Source organism: Chinchilla lanigera, unplaced genomic scaffold (genome assembly GCF_000276665.1).
Source record: "Chinchilla lanigera isolate Chin_1 unplaced genomic scaffold, ChiLan1.0 scaffold00113, whole genome shotgun sequence".
In the NCBI taxonomy this organism is placed as follows: domain Eukaryota; kingdom Metazoa; phylum Chordata; class Mammalia; order Rodentia; family Chinchillidae; genus Chinchilla; species Chinchilla lanigera.
This window is the reverse complement of record NW_004955514.1, coordinates 596829-611836: the sequence shown is the minus strand read 5'-3', so window position 1 is coordinate 611836 and position 15008 is coordinate 596829. Positions and strand designations below refer to the sequence as shown.

Here is a 15008-nt window from a genome sequence, read left to right as displayed (position 1 = left end):
AGCCCTGGCAGGTTTTGTTTCTATGAATTTGCCAGTTTCACTGAGGTTATCCAGTTGTCATACAGATGTCACAGCTTTCTCTTTGATCTTTTTTATTCATGTGGAGTCAGTAACAGGGCCCCATTTTCATCACTGCTTTTATAACTTGAGTCTCTCTCTTGGTACAAAAGTGGTCCATTTTGCTGATCGTTTCAAAGAACCAGCTTTGGCTCCTTTGCCTTTGTCTCCTGCTTTTCTGTTTCACTGATCTTGGTCCGAATCTTTAGTGTCTTTCCCTCAGTTAGCTTTGGGGTTAGTTCTTCTTTTTCTACCTTAAATTGTAAGGTTAGCTGCCGATTTTAGAGCTTTGTTATTTTTAATGCAATTGTTTATAGCTATACGTTTCTCCCTTCTTTGGCTGTAAATTCTGGTCGTTATATTTTCATTTCCATTCATTCCCAGGTATTTTCTCAACTCCCTGTGATTTCTTCTTTGATCCACTGGTTTTATAAGAGTGTGTTGTTTAATTTCCACAAATTGGTGAGTTTCCCAGCTTCACTTCAGCCCCTTGCAGAAGAGACTACAGGACACCTACTTTGTGAGGTCTGCTGAGACCCAGCCGCTTCCAGGTTCTGACGGGCTCGGGAAGGGTCCGGGTGCGAGCTGCTTGGGTCTGTGGGCCTCAGAAGCAAACTGTGTGGCCTAAGTCCTCCATGTCCTACTCACCTCCAGCGACTGCTCTGTCCATTGTTCAGGGAGGTTCGCTGTGGTGTTTGTGACTGTGGAACTGCGATTTCTTCCTTCATCTGCTTAGTTTCTGGTTCACGTATTTCGGTCTGTAAATGGGCATAAAAAGTGTAAATATTCTTTTTGCTACATTGAACTTTTTATTAAACTCTAATGTTCTTGTTTTTGTAATCTTTCCTGCTTTAAAGCCATTTTGTGGCCACCCTTCTCTCTTCTGGTAACTATTTGCATGGAATACCTTCTGTGCCTGCTCGCCTCAGCCAGTTTGTGTCTGGATCAAACGAGTCTCTTGTAGAAGGTGCAGAATCGGAACATGTGCTTTTATCCATGCTGTGAACCTCTGTCTTCTGACCAGAGAGTTTAACCCATTTCATTTACAGTAATACCAGAAGGAAGACTTACTTCTGTCCTCTTACAACCTGTTTTCATCTTGCCATACAGCTTTTCTGTACCTCACTTCTCACCTTTCTATCTTCAGGTGCATAGTTGATCTTTTCAGTGACATGTTTATATTCCTTGCTCATTCCCTTTTGTGTATGTTTTACAGCTAGTTTCTGTGTGGTTACTATGGAGATTATATTAGCACCTTGAAGTTATAACAGTGATTTGAATTTATACCAGCTTAACCTCAATGACATCAAAACTCTGCTCTCTTAAAGACCCATCCCCACCTCTTTCAGTTGCAGATGTCACAAAATTAGATCTTCAAGTGCTGTGTACTCAAAAACAACTTAATTGTTTAAAACACATTAGGGGCTGGGGATTTAGCTCAGTGGCACAGTGCCTCCCTGGCAAGTACAAGGTCATGAGTTCGACTCCTGGTACCGGAAGAAAAGCAAACAAACAAACAAACAAAAAACCACATTAGACTCTCAGGGCTGGGGGTTTAGCTCAGTGGCACAGCGCCTGCCCGGCAAGCTCAAGGTTGTGAGTTCCATTCCCGGTACCGGAAAAAAAAAAAACAAGAAACAAAACAAAACAAACAAACAAAAAAATTAGACTCTCAAATTATGTACAAAATAAAATGTGGAATAACAAACTAAAGTTAGACTAATACTCGCTTTGGACTAACGGTTGTTTTTCAATGCATTAAGTCTCTCGATCATTTAGAACATGAAGAGGTGGAGTTTCAGCCTCTGTCATGTGAATGTCACAACTTTCGTGACGGCACATATGTTATCTGTCTTGAGAGATTCATTTCTGTACCAGCTCAAGTCATCATCTGGTGTTTTGTCATGTCACCTGGCAGGACCACCATGAGATGTCCTGCAGGGAGCCCTCGGCGTGACAAATGCCCTCAGCCGTGGTATACTGTCTGAGTCTTCTGCCTGTTCAAATCATTTTCATTATTGTACTTTTCAGCTCCAGAATTTCATTTTAGTTTCTCTTTAGATTTTACATCTCCATTGTATTTGTATTCTGTTTATTCATCATGCCACTGACCTTATCCACGTCTTCCCTTACCAACACCTCTAAGATCGTTGTTTTAGTCTTTGCTCAGCAGATCTGCCATCTGGTCTTTTCCAGGAATGCTTTCTACTTCTTTTCTCCTTTAAATGCATCATAAATCCCTGTTTTTTTTCTAGGCCTTGAGATTTTTGTTAAAAACTGAATATCGGAATCCATTAATGTCATAATTTCTAGGAATCAGATTCTCCCCCTTGCCCATGGTTTGTGTTATTTCTATTGTTATTGTTTTGTCTTATTTAAGTGGTTGCAAGCTGTCTCTGCGATGAGGCAAGGATCAGCCTGAGGTGCAGACTCCAGGTCTCCTCTGTCTTTTCTGAGCTTGCGTCTTGCTGTGGGCACCCGACGTCACTTTTTAGCTTTCCCTACATATGGAGTTCCTTTTGAACCAACTAATCTTTCATGTCTGGCTCCCAAAAGGGGAAAACGGAAATGAGAAGGGAGGAAGGGCACAATCCCTGGCAGCCCTTGGAAATGGAGCTCTGCACTGTGAGATCCTGGATGTGTGAAAGCCCGGGTCCTCTCTTGCTGCCCTGGCTCCTGTGGGCCGGCGCCACCTCCTCCAGGGACATGTATGCAACTGCCGGCCAGGAGGCTGGAGGTGGTGGATGGGTAGTGGCAACTACGGAATGTGGCTCTTCCACGCTCCGCACCCCGAACAGTGCCTTGCAGGTCCTGGGGGCAGGTGTCACCGAGGAGCAGAGACAGGCTCCCGGCCCCTTCTGCCATCATGGCCCCTTCCTATAGCTGTGCCACTCTCTTGCCATCATTTCTCCTTTCATGTGGCTTTGATGCTGTCTGTGTCCTTTTGAGACAGGTGAGAAGTGTCTGGCTTTCCCACGCCCCACCTCTGGGCCAGCCAGAGGGGGGCTGGGCTGGTGGCCGCCACACCCCACCCTCACTTCCCTTTGCTCCCCCTTCCCCCCCAGTAGCCTGGACAACTTGCTCGGTGTCCTGCCTGGCTACCCCACAGCCACCCTCTTGCATTCTGCTCAAACACGGTTGCAGCTCAAAGGTCAGCAGAATGTTGGACCCCAATCCACTTCAGATGCTGCTGTTGCCTTTTGGGGAAGGGAAAGGGCACCCTAGCATGGCTAAGACCAAAGAGGCAAGGATCTGGGCCCACTATTAATATTCCCAACCCCACAGTGACCTTTCCAGAAGATTCCCTGGCTCCAGCCTTACCCCCCCCCCAGGTTGTCCTAGAGCCCTGCACAAAGTGTGGGCTTGCATTTGGACCAGCCGCAGGCCTACGGCTGGTGCCTAAGCTGCTGCATAAGCAGCCCCAGCCATTTCTCCCAGTCAGTCTAGCAAGGCCCCCTCCAGTGAACTGCAGCACAGGCAGGGCCTGTTAAAATACTTGCTTTGGCTCCTGAATACCTGCTCAGCATGGGACCCAAAAGTCCTGTAAATTGACTGACAGCAGCAGTACCCAGCAGCTGCCTGTGTCAGTTGTTGACATCCAGTGTTATCTGGTGCTATGTGGTGACATCGGGACTGCAAGCAGAGCGGCTCTTTATCAATTCCGGCTTTTCATTTGAATCAAGGAAATGGACTCTAGGCTGACTGGCAGCACTGTCATTTCAATCTAAATTCTCCCTGTAGTGTCTCCTGTGGGGCAGGCTTCCTCAGGACGAATTCTGGTTCTGAGTGCCTGGAATGCCTTCATTTCTGAAGGACTGACCTTTCACATACGAACCTCCAGGACGACACGCTTTCTCTCCCAGCACTGCGAATAGGTCAGCCCTGCCTCCCAGCCCCCATGATCCCTGGTGTGAAGCCAGGCCTCGTCCTGAGGACCCCTTGCACGTGACTCAGGGTGGGTCTCTGAGTGGGTGTGCAGGATAACCTTCTTCCCAGACTGGAAGATCCTGATGACCTACTTCCTTTCGGTGGATTTATTCCATCTGCGCAAATCTCCCACTGAGCTCTCAGTTCAGCTACTGTACTCCGCAAACTCGGGTTTTCCATTTGGTTCTTCCCCACAGCTTTTGCCCTTCGCCGGCTTCTCCAGTTGGTGAGCACTGCTCTCTCTTGCTGTGATTAGACACCTCAGCTTCCTGGAGCTCTTGGGGGTGCAGTCTTTGTCCAGTGTGTCCAGGGCCTAGCTTCTGCAGAGGGGTTCTGGGACAGCTGTGTTCCCTATGTGAGCTACTTCCCTGTGTTTTTGCTTATCTCATAATGTTTTCATTGAATGCGGTCACTCTCCAGTCAGATCCTCACCTCCCAGGGCTTGTTGCTGCTTTTGCCTGTTGCATCTGTTTTCTGAGTTCTGTAAATCTGTATTCTTTCCCATGTGTGGTCAGACCCTCCCTGGTTAACTCAGCGGGCAGGTCATCATCAGAGGGAGTGCTCTTCCAATCTTGGAGCCTGACCGTGGGTCTGTGGGGCTCATCGGGCAGTGTGCCCCTGTCTTACTTTTCTCTCCTTGCTGAGGCAAAATACCCAACACCCAAAATTAAGGAAGGAAAGGTGTATTTAGCTCACAGTTCATGGGGGTTTCAGTCCACACTCGGCTGGCTCCAAGGCAGGGTGGCACATGGCAGAGGGCAACAGTTCATGGCAATGGAAGATAGCAAAAGCAGCAAGAGCAAAAAGTAGGGGAGAAAGCCTTTTTTCCTCCCTTATGTTGTAAGCAGGCTGCCCCCACCCAGGGGGCGTGTAGCACTCAGTCTCCCCGCCTTCCTCCTGCGCAGGCTCAGGATGATACAAGGTAAGGACCCAGCCCCCTGCTGAGTCACTTAGTTACCCTTCTAAACTCCTCACACTGACACAGTGACCCGGAGGGGAGTGGTGAGGGCATGTGCTTCTCACACCAGGATGCAGCACTGCGGAGTCACTTAGCCAAGCCCCTGGACCCCTCAAGTTGACACGATGTATCAACCACAGCAGCCCCTCAGGGGTAGCATTCACTTTCACTCCCAAGGCTGGCAGAGCGGGGCTTGGGCTTCCTGGGCTGTGCACAGCCCTGGGGATGTGTGGCCTTCAAATCCCAAGTAGGCTGGAATTTTCAGAGCTCCCAGAAACACCCCACTTCCCAGATCTGCCTGTTTGTGATGAGTCTGTTATCTGCCCACTGGCCACCACCTCGGGCAGCACAGCAGTCCGTCACCTGCAGTGGCTTTCATGCAGTGAGCTCTGAGCATCCACACTGTCCGAGGAAAGGTCCCCACACCGCCAGGCAAGCTCTGAGTCAGGTCACAGGCCATTTCCCAGCGGCTCCTCCAGGGATCCCTGAGACGGGCTGGACAGGGATTACTCTGGGCAGACGGAGGCCACTGGCTGTGACTTCACCAAGATATAGGTTGTGAGGTCCCGTGGCTACAGAGCTTGGGGCAGGGGTGTCAAAGTATCACAAGGCTTGTTTTTACCACAATTTGTCAATTTTCTTGATGAAATAACTCCCCATGGATTGCTATAAATCTTTAATTTCCTGAGTACTGAAGAAGAGTGACATGTTTGCCTGTTTCCTCTTTGTTCTGACGGAGAGAGTTCTGCAGTTGTGCTGAGAACCCAGCTTGTGACCGCACGTGGAGAACAACATGGCAGCAAATGCTACTGAGAGTGGACCGGTGTCGGCCAGGGGGTGACGGCTGCCCATTGCCCAGTGGCAGCAGCCGGTCCTAACCCATGCTCACCAGGCCCAGGAGGCGGCAGGTGCTTGTGCTGCCCAGGCAGGATGGCAGTGGGCACGACAGGGCCGGACGGCAGCGAAGAGTAGAAGGGGACAGGTGCAGGCTCCCCGCTTCCTCCTCGGGGCTCTGCTGCAAACTGAACACAAGGACTCAGCTCGGGGACCAGGTCCAGTTCTGCACCAGAAGTGCTTGGCAGAACTCACCCTGAACATTGGCACTGGAGGGCGGGGGGGGGGCGGTGCGGTGCTGCCCTGGGTGGTTTCTAGGCAGGTGGGTGAGGCCAGCTCAGCATTGCCGGCTGCTGTACAGCCCTGGAAGCCCCGTCCAGTCGGCTTTCAGCCTGCAACGCCTCTGCAGGCCACTTAACACTCTGCAGCAAATCCCTGTTTGTTGACGCTGGCTGGGCTTCCTCCTAACGGAGCCTGGACAGAACCCAAAAGCATGCTGTGTGTGCAGGGGGGACCGGGCGCTCCTCTGCGTTGGGTGGTGAGAGGGGCTTCCCCACACCTCAGGGCAGGAAGCCACCAGCTGGGAAGAGGGGTCTCGGGAGAGGAGCAGCGAGTGCAAAGGCCCCGGGCATGAGCAAGAGTGGGCCCTGGGCTGGTTGGTAGTGGTGGTCTGTGAGGGCTGAGAGGAGCCAAGGAGCAGGCAGAGGACTGCACAGCCCTATTCCCGGGACTCTGAGGCCCCACGTGGGAGCAGCCTCTAGGGCTGAGAATGGACAGAGGCCAGTGCTCACCTGGAGCCAGGCCCAGGGTAGAAGTCTGTGGACCGAGCAAGGACAGTGTATCTGTGGTGGGCACAGCCTCTGCGGGTGTCTAAATGTGCCCATGGGTGGGAGCTCCAGGCTGAGTCAGCAGTGTGCTAGGGCACAGGCCGTGCCCTGAAAGCCACTGCTGTGTAAGGGCCCCGCCCTGGCTGGGATCCATGGGGTCCTGGCTGGAGCTCCAGCAGCCCTTTAGAGCACCGTGGGCTCTGGGCCCCACACAGGGCACAGAGTATGACAAGCAGTAGCCTGCAGTCCCTAGCCCCACCCCCCAGCTATGGGGGAACTTGAGAGCTCCCCGGGGCCTGTGGGAGGCCACTACCAGCCATTTATTGGGTGGACATTTGCCTTTGAAACCTGCCAACACCCCGGAATGTGCACATCAACCTGATCCGTAGTAGGCCCAGGAGGGGTAGGGGCCGGGGGTGACCTCCAGGAAGGCCCTGTCCTCAGGGGCCCTGGGCACTAGTGCCAGCCCAGTGACCAAACACATACTGAATAGCAGAGCTCAGCCTACACTGGCATCTTCCCCACCCAGACCCCACCCCCTCAGGTCCCCTGGGGTTACTTCTGTGTCCCCATCCCTGGAAGCGGGCGTGCTTAGCACCTGTGGAATGCGTGAGCTCTCTGCATGTACACACGAGTATGTGTGCCCACACCCAGGTGCACAGGGAGCACTGCTGCTGCTGCACGCACAGTGCTGAGGCTGGGGACACCCTCGTCGGACAAGACAGCAGCCCCCTTCCACACTGGCACGGGCTGCGAGCCCCCAACACTGCCCGTCAGGTAACGGGAGAGGTAGGCGCGTGGCACCACAACGCCAAGAGCTGCACAAACCCCAGCGCAGGTTCTAAGGATTTTTACCTTAAAGTACACAGCTGCTTTTCAGTAAAACATGCCACATGTGTTAACATGTAATAGCCCTATTTTGTCAGCTTTAAGTAAGTTAGTGACGTTCTGAGCCCGTGGGGTCGGACTATGGCGAGCACCAACAGACAGAGCCCACATATGCGGCTGCCGGCGTCCTCGATGACGCTGAAGGGTGGAAAGAAGTGGTGTGACCAGAGGCCTGAGGGCCAGACCTGGGGCCGCCAGCCGCAGGGCTGGAGTCTGGATACTGCGTCTCTGTTGCTTCTCCACGGCCGTGGTATTTACTTGAAATGCAGGTTACATCACTGGGTTTGTTTGCATTTGGTCTTTCTGGATTTATTTATTCTCTCTCTGTCTGAGTATGTGAAGCATTGACGTGGTTCCAAAACTCAGGATGGGTTTTGTTTAAGCTTGGAAGTTCTCTGGGGACTCTGACGAGCAGGGAGGGCCAGGCGATTGAGCAAGCTCCTCCGCAGCTCCCAGACCCCATGACAGGGGCTGTGGAGACAACTTCCTGATGCTGAGCAGCTGAGCAGCGATAAACTGCAGAGTCCCTTAGCCCATCCCCGAGAAGGGGAGGTGGTGGCTGCCTTGGTCAGCCTCTGCCTTCAGCAAGTGCCCCAGCGGGGGTGGCCGTCAGCATACAAACATGGGGCCCTGGGAGGGTGGGCCCTTTCTGTGGCTGGCCCTTGACTTGATCTCCGTTCCTCTGGGAGGCTATGGACCCTGATGCCTCCGGGCAGCAGTAGAATATCCCCCGCCCTGTGCAGCTGTAGGCCACTGAAGCCCAGAGTCTGCCTTCCACACTGCAGCTCAGGCCAGGAGGGGGCTCTTCAGCACACCTGCAGCAGGTGTAAACAGGGCCGTGACCCTGGCTGGGCCCCTGGGTCCAGCCCTGGGCTCCTCAGAGCAGCACCCGCCCCCACTCCACCCCCCAGTAGGGAGGAGCGAGGGAGGGGGTGGGCGGAGGGAGTGAGGGCAAGACAAAGCGGGGTGGGGCTACGCCAGGCGGGAGAGTGGAAGCCCTGACAACGGGAGAGCGGGAGCGTGAGCCTGGGAGCTCTAGGAGCCGGAGCCGGAGACCCCATCCGGCTCTTCCTGGGTCTCCTCTCCACGGACAGACTGCCGGAGCACTGGGCTGTCAACTCCCTCCTCACGCTGGTGAGTGCTAAGTGCCGAGAAAGGTGGTCTAGGCAGGGTGCCTGGACCTTCCCGATCCTAGAGGTCAGGGGACTTGGCAGGCGGAGGTCCCTGTGGGGCAGCACAGGCAGGGGCCGCAGCGGGACGGGGTGAGCCCTGCGCGATCCTAGAGGTCAGAAGGCTTGGCAGGCAGAGGTCCCTGCGGGGCGGCAAAGGGAGGGGCTGAAGCGGGACCGGGTGAGCCCTGTGCCCTCCGCGCACCGCAAGGGAACCTGGGACTCCTCAGGGACACTTGGCAGCCCAGCCCAGCCCAGTAGCCTGGTGCACTTTGCCTCTCTGGATGGGGATCTGCGAAGCTCAGTGGGAGAGCCTCGGGAAGCAAGGGCATGCGCAGTGCACACCGGGCTCTGGGGACTCCCTGCAGGGTGTCCCTGAGTGACACTACCCTCCCTCTGCAGCCATGGACAGCCCGGCCACCACCGCCCTGCGCAGGGCAGTCTGCACCCTCCTCCTGGCCTCCCTGGGCTGTGCCACCAGCCGGCCACTGGGTGGGGAATCTGTGTGCACGGCGCGGCCGCTGGCCAGGTACAGCCTCACCTTTACGGGCAAGTGGAGCCAAACAGCCTTCCCCAAGCAGTACCCCCTGTTCCGGCCGCCTGCACAGTGGTCTTCACTGCTGGGTAAGGGTCCCGCCATCCCAACTTCCTCTGCTGGAAGGGTACAACCCCAAACAGCTCCTGAAAGCCACACAGCCCCGCACATCCAACACACTTCCACTCAAGAAATATTTGTAGGCTGGCATGGTGGCACACACCTGTAATTCCTGCACTCTGGGAGGCTGACGCAGGGCGATTGCAAGTTCAAGCCCTGTCTGGGTGACTTAGTAACTTAGTGAGACTGTCTCAAAATAAAAAATAATAAAAGAGTGAGGGACGTAGCTTAGTGTGAAGACCCTGGGTTCAACCCCCAGTAGAGAGGAAGAGAGAAAGGGTGGGAGGAGCCTTGCTAAGCGCCTGGTCAGTGGCTACTGCTGTCCTGGGTTTTGGGGTGTGAGGGCAGGGTGGCCACCATCAGGGGAAGGCTGGCTGCTCACTGGTCACCAGTTGGGTGTGCAGCAAAGTGTGGACACAGGCTGTCACTGTCTGCCATGGCCGGGGTGGAGCTGGTGCTCAGTAAGGAGGACGTGGTGTCCTCCTGGGTGGCCAGCTGGGGTCGGCACCTGTCGAGGTGGGCAGCTCACATGGCCGGGCCCCACAGGGGCAGCACACAGCTCCGACTACACCATGTGGAGGCACAGCGAGTACGCCAGCAACGGGCTGCGGGACTTCGTGGAGCGGGGCGAGGCCTGGGCCCTGATGAAGGAGATCGAGGCTGCCGGGGAGAAGCTGCAGAGCGTGCATGCCGTGTTCTCAGCCCCCGCTGTGCCCAGCGGCACAGGGCAGACGGCCTCAGAGCTGGAGGTGCATCCCAGGCACTCACTGGTGAGCACAGTGGCGTGCGTGTGTGTGTATGCACATGAGTCTGTGCGTGCATGTGTGTGTGAAACCAGGTGATGTCCCCAAGGTTGCATGGCTGAGCCTCTGCCTGTACCCAGGTGTCCTTCGTGGTGCGCATTGTCCCCAGCCCCGACTGGTTTGTGGGTGTGGACAGCCTGGACCTGTGCGAGGGGGGCCGCTGGAAGGAGCAGGTGGCCTTGGACCTCTATCCGCATGACGCTGGGACAGACAGCGGCTTCACCTTCTCCTCCCCTAACTTCGCCACCATCCCGCAGGACACCGTGACTGAGGTGGGTGGACCTGAGGCTCCTGAGAACGACTATGAGGCAGGGGCTGCGGGCTGGGCCTGTCGCTGGTGTCCAGGGAGTCTGGCCAGCACCACAGGGAACAGAGCCATGCTCGGGGTGCAAGAGCCCCTCCTGGCCCTGCTCCACAGGCTGCTGTGAGCACAGGCAGCTGTGCCTGGCAGTCTTGTCACAGCGTCTACAGTGTGATAAAAAACATACAGCAAATGTTTAAATTTAAGATATTTATTCCAGCAAAAGACATACTGTGATGAGTTCCCGTCACAAGCCCTTTCGCTTCAGGCACACTTGCCCCACTGTCCCTGCTTTCTGTAGAGGTTCTGGAGTCTTCTCTCATAGCTATTTTTAGCTGGGCTGTCCTGGCGGCCTCAATGTCCCGAACTGATTCATAGCATTGACCTTTCCCGGTCATTTTGACATTGGGGAAGAGCCAAGAGTTGCCCGGTACAGATTTGGTGAAAAAGGTGGATGAGGACGTGCCACAGTGCTTTCTGTGCTGGCTTTGCCCTGCTGGACACTGGGGCTGGCCCGCGGCGTTTTCCACATGCATGCAGGTGGGCTTCTTGGACCCTAAGCCAACCCTTCTCTCCTCCACCCCAGATCACGTCCTCCTCACCCAGTCACCCGGCAAACTCTTTCTACTACCCGCGGCTGAAGTCCCTGCCACCCATGGCCAGAGTAACCCTGGTGCGGCTCCGGCACAGCAGCAGGGCCTTTGTCCTACCCGCCCCGGACCTGGTCAGCAGGGGAAATGAGATCATCGACAGCCTCTCAGGTAACCTGGCCATGTCTGCTATCCCTGCGTGTCGCAGAGGGGTTGTGGGGAGAGCAAGGGGGCTTGGAGAGAGCAGAGAAGCCTCTGGTTGGTACTAAGGCATTCAGGGTTAATGGAAGATCAACTCTGTGTCCATCATTAGACCACCATGGATATTTGCCTGTCTGAATGGACAACCACATGGGTGGACAGACACAAGGCACGTTCGTGGGACCAGCCACACACATACACACACAACGCCAACCAAGAGGGTTCATCTGTCCACCCATGGGACCCCCAGCTGCATGGGAATAACAGAGAGGAGAGGGTGGGTATGGATGGAGCTGGCCATGCCGGCCTGGGGACCCCATCATGGCCCCAACAGGAGAGAATTCTGGAGAATTCCACCCAGAGAGCTGCCACTAGATGGGGCAGGACCATGCTATCCCTTCTCTACCTAGCACCCAGGATGTCTGAGGGAGTACCATGGAAACATGGGAATTACCAGGTAATTTAACCGTAACCACAGTGGGTGATTTTTAAATATGTGAATATAATGGAAACAGAGGGGACACAGGAAAAGGAACACTGACACTGAAGTGCCAGGACCCCACAGGGGACAAACCTCACACCCAAGGGCCCACTTTCACAGGTCTTCAGAGACAAGGGCACCGTGAACGTCAGGGCAGCAGGAGGGCTGGTGCTGGCACTGCGAGCCCCTCACAGAGCTCCTACAACCAGGACACCCTCTCCCCATTTCCAACGGAGGCGCAGCTTGGCCTGCGCTCTGTGACCCCAGTGTGCACAGGTGGCCCCTCTGTCCCTGTGCCCCTGACATACCTCTGTGCTTGGTTCAGTTCCAGAAACACCACTGGACTGCGAGGTGTCGCTGTGGTCACCCTGGGGCCTGTGCAAGGGTCCCTGCGGGAAGCTGGGAACCAAGGTCAGAACTCGCTACGTCCGTGTGCAGCCCGCCAACAACGGCACACCCTGCCCCATACTTGAGGAGGAGACTGAGTGTGTCCCTGATAATTGTGTCTGACCCAGGCATGGGTCACCAGGGGCTCCCAGGTGGACAGGCCGAGGGCTAACAGGAGGCCCTGCATAGACTGCCCTCAGTGGCAGCCAGGCAATGGTTGTGACAGGGCCCTTCTGCAGGCGTAGGAATCCGGAGGCCCTGAGTCTGCTCTACATTATGTCCCTGTAACTTATTACCGTTCTTGAGGCTGCCTGTGATGCTGACAAGAGGACGCCTCAGTGAGCCCTACACCCACAAGGCTGTTAAATACCTCAGACCTGGTGCCCATCCCACTACCACGCCCACTCCCAGACCATGGCAGCCCCATGCTGTTGGCACCAAAGCCAGGCGACCACACAGGAAACACAGAGAGGAATGGTTTTAGAAACATGGCACTTTCATTTATTGATCTTTGCATCTGAATAAAGGCCATCTGTCCCTGAGAAATGCCGGAGGCTGTCCTCACACCTTCCCTGGACACCTACAGCAGAGGGCGCTGGATGTACCAACGGGGACACACTGCAAGGTGCCCAGGACGCTGTCCTGACTGCAAGGCGGGGCAGGCACCTGGCAGGAAAGGGGGAGCAGGTTTGTGAGGACCCCTGCTGAGGCCTTAGAAGTTGGCATTCGGCAGCAGCTGTCAGGTACACACTGCAGGCCGGGACTGAGTGCACACCTGGAGCAGCACGGGGTCACCATGGCCACAGCCTTTGCTGTGCCCTCCCGCACAGGGTGGCTAATGGGGCCACACTCAGGCGTCTCCCAGGGTCTAAGCTCAGAGGCCTTGCTCACAGGGGCCCTGGCTTGGTCAACTTCCCGTCGCTATGACAAAACGTGAGGTAAGCAACTTGGAAAGAGGATAGGTTTAGTTCAGCTCCTGTTCTGAAGGTTTTGGGGTATATCCAGGGACTGGGTGCTTCCAGGCTGTGATGAAACGGTACATCCAGCTGAAGAGAGATGGCAGCTCATGGATGGGATGAGAGGAAGAGGAAAGGCCCTGGGTCTCACTATCACCTTCAAATCATGTCCCCAGTGACAAGGACCTCCCAAGGACCCATCCCTAGTGACCAGAACCTCCCAGTGGCTCACAGCCCATGATCAGGACCTCCCAAGGCAGGTCTCTGGTCACTAGGACTTCCTGAGGGCCCCTCTGCAGTCACCAGGATCTCCTACTAGGCCCCATAGCATAAAGGTTCCATGGGCTCCAACTAGTGCCACTCCTGGGACTATAATCTGAACATGTGCTCCGGGAGACCTTCCAGAACCAAGCTCCATGCTCCAGGGGTCTTTCTGCCCTTCCCGGGCCACTCACGAGTCAAGGGTGTTGCTCGCCCTTCACCCACATTGCTCCTTCCAGTGGTGCAGATCCCTCTGCACAGAGCCTGCCCTGGACATTGTCAGGGAGACATTGGGAATGGCCCTGTCTCTCAGCCCCGGCCACAGCCTGGACCAGGGATGTGCCTCTGTTGCTCCTATGAGTCTGTGGTACACTATTCTGCAACTAGCTAGGACCCTCCACTTCTAATGTTTCAGAATCAGGCCCAGGCCTACCACTACCAACCAGTATCCCATCATCCTTAAAAATTCCAGGCCATGAGATCTGAGTTTATGTGGTATTGTGGCTTGTGTCTAGATGTCCCCGCAAAGCCTCATGCAGTCATGAGTAGGGCTTTTTCAGAAGTGGCTGAATTTAGAGTGTGTGACTGATTCATGCTACTAGGATTAAGTGCTAGGGATAAATGCTAGGATTAAGGGTGGATGATTACTCAAATGGTCCACTGATTAGCTTGGCACTGCCCCATTCTGATAGCCTGGATACAATATAAGGGACAGAAAAAGACTTGTCCCTTGCTTGCTTGCTTTGCTACCTTCTGCTCACCATAAACTGTTTCTCCTCTGCAATGCTCCTCTGCTGTGCCACCCTATCTTGGAGCCAGCCGACTATGGACTGAAACATCTACAAACAGCTAAATAAACCTTTTCTCCCTTAACTTGGGTGTCAAGTATTTTGTCTCAATAGTGAGAAAAGTGACTAAGATAGGTAGAGACCTTCAAAGTCCTGGTTAACAGTGTTTCTGAAGGCTTCCCGGATGGGCAGTGCTCCGAAGCACTGGAGACAAATAGTTTCTAGCTGCCCAAGGTTGCCCTGCTCACCTGACACAAAGCAGCCTCAGGGACAACTGTATCCTCACACACCCACCACACACAGATGTGACCCTCGATCCTCAACTGTGGAACTGCAAACTACAATACCAGATCAGTAAGTCACGGGTTGGGTGATCAGACCCCAGGTGTCAGGAGATCAGAACCCAAAAGCGGACTATTTAAAGCTGATCAAAAGGTGGATTTAAACCTGGATGCTGGTCAAACAATGATGCGAGACCACATCCACAGCACCACAGGCTGCTAAAGAGCCTACAAGGTCCACAGGACACTGAGGCTGGTGGAGACCCCTGTGGACAAGAAGTTGTGTTCCTTCCTTCCTGGAGTGAAGCTGGCTGAGGCCTTGGAGGACTCAGAAAGGACAGTGGTGAGGAGGGGGTAGTTCCCATCAATTGTCCCAAAAGGCCACAAAAACACAACAGAAGTAGTAAGAGGGGAAGATTCAGGGCCTCTCTGTTGACCAGTGTTATGGTTTGTGTCTGGATGTCCCCCTAAAGCTTCATGCAGTCATGGGGTGGGCTTCTAGAGTTTATGATTGATTCATGGTCCAATGTTGGAATTATGGATGTGAGCGCTACACCTGCCCTGGGGCAGATAGTTTGCATATAATGTAAAGGAGGGAAAGAGGCTGCTTGCCTCTCTTGTACTCTTGCTGCTTTTGCTATCTT

The 15008-nt window shown here is 54.6% G+C and overlaps 1 protein-coding gene and 1 long non-coding RNA gene across 2 annotated transcripts in view; one reads left to right on the top strand and one right to left on the bottom strand.

Annotated features, from left to right (window-relative positions):
* Positions 1–15008, bottom strand: part of LOC102012792 — a 61723-nt gene that overhangs the window by 8489 nt on the left and 38226 nt on the right. The window contains exon 4 of the long non-coding RNA XR_001231784.1: positions 706–815. This is a non-coding gene — a long non-coding RNA (uncharacterized LOC102012792). The remainder of the gene's footprint in view (positions 1–705; positions 816–15008) is intronic.
* On the top strand, positions 8447–12997 carry Spon2 (spondin 2, extracellular matrix protein). Its single transcript, XM_005408688.2, has 6 exons — positions 8447–8625; positions 9063–9284; positions 9862–10085; positions 10199–10390; positions 11006–11180; positions 12017–12997. The coding sequence occupies exons 2-6, from the start codon at positions 9065–9067 to the stop codon at positions 12199–12201; spliced, it is 996 nt and encodes a 331-aa protein (XP_005408745.1). The 5' UTR covers positions 8447–8625; positions 9063–9064; the 3' UTR covers positions 12202–12997.

What these genes read in the sequence shown, in the direction of transcription:
- Spon2 (XM_005408688.2), top strand. Translation starts at nt 9,065, where the DNA reads ATGGACAGCCCGGCCACCACCGCCCTGCGCAGGGCAGTCTGCACCCTC. An exon ending in TGCATCCCAGGCACTCACTG is followed by an intron (nt 10,086 to 10,198) that starts GTGAGCACAGTG and finishes GCCTGTACCCAG; the next exon opens with GTGTCCTTCGTGGTGCGCAT. An exon ending in GATCATCGACAGCCTCTCAG is followed by an intron (nt 11,181 to 12,016) that starts GTAACCTGGCCA and finishes TGCTTGGTTCAG; the next exon opens with TTCCAGAAACACCACTGGAC.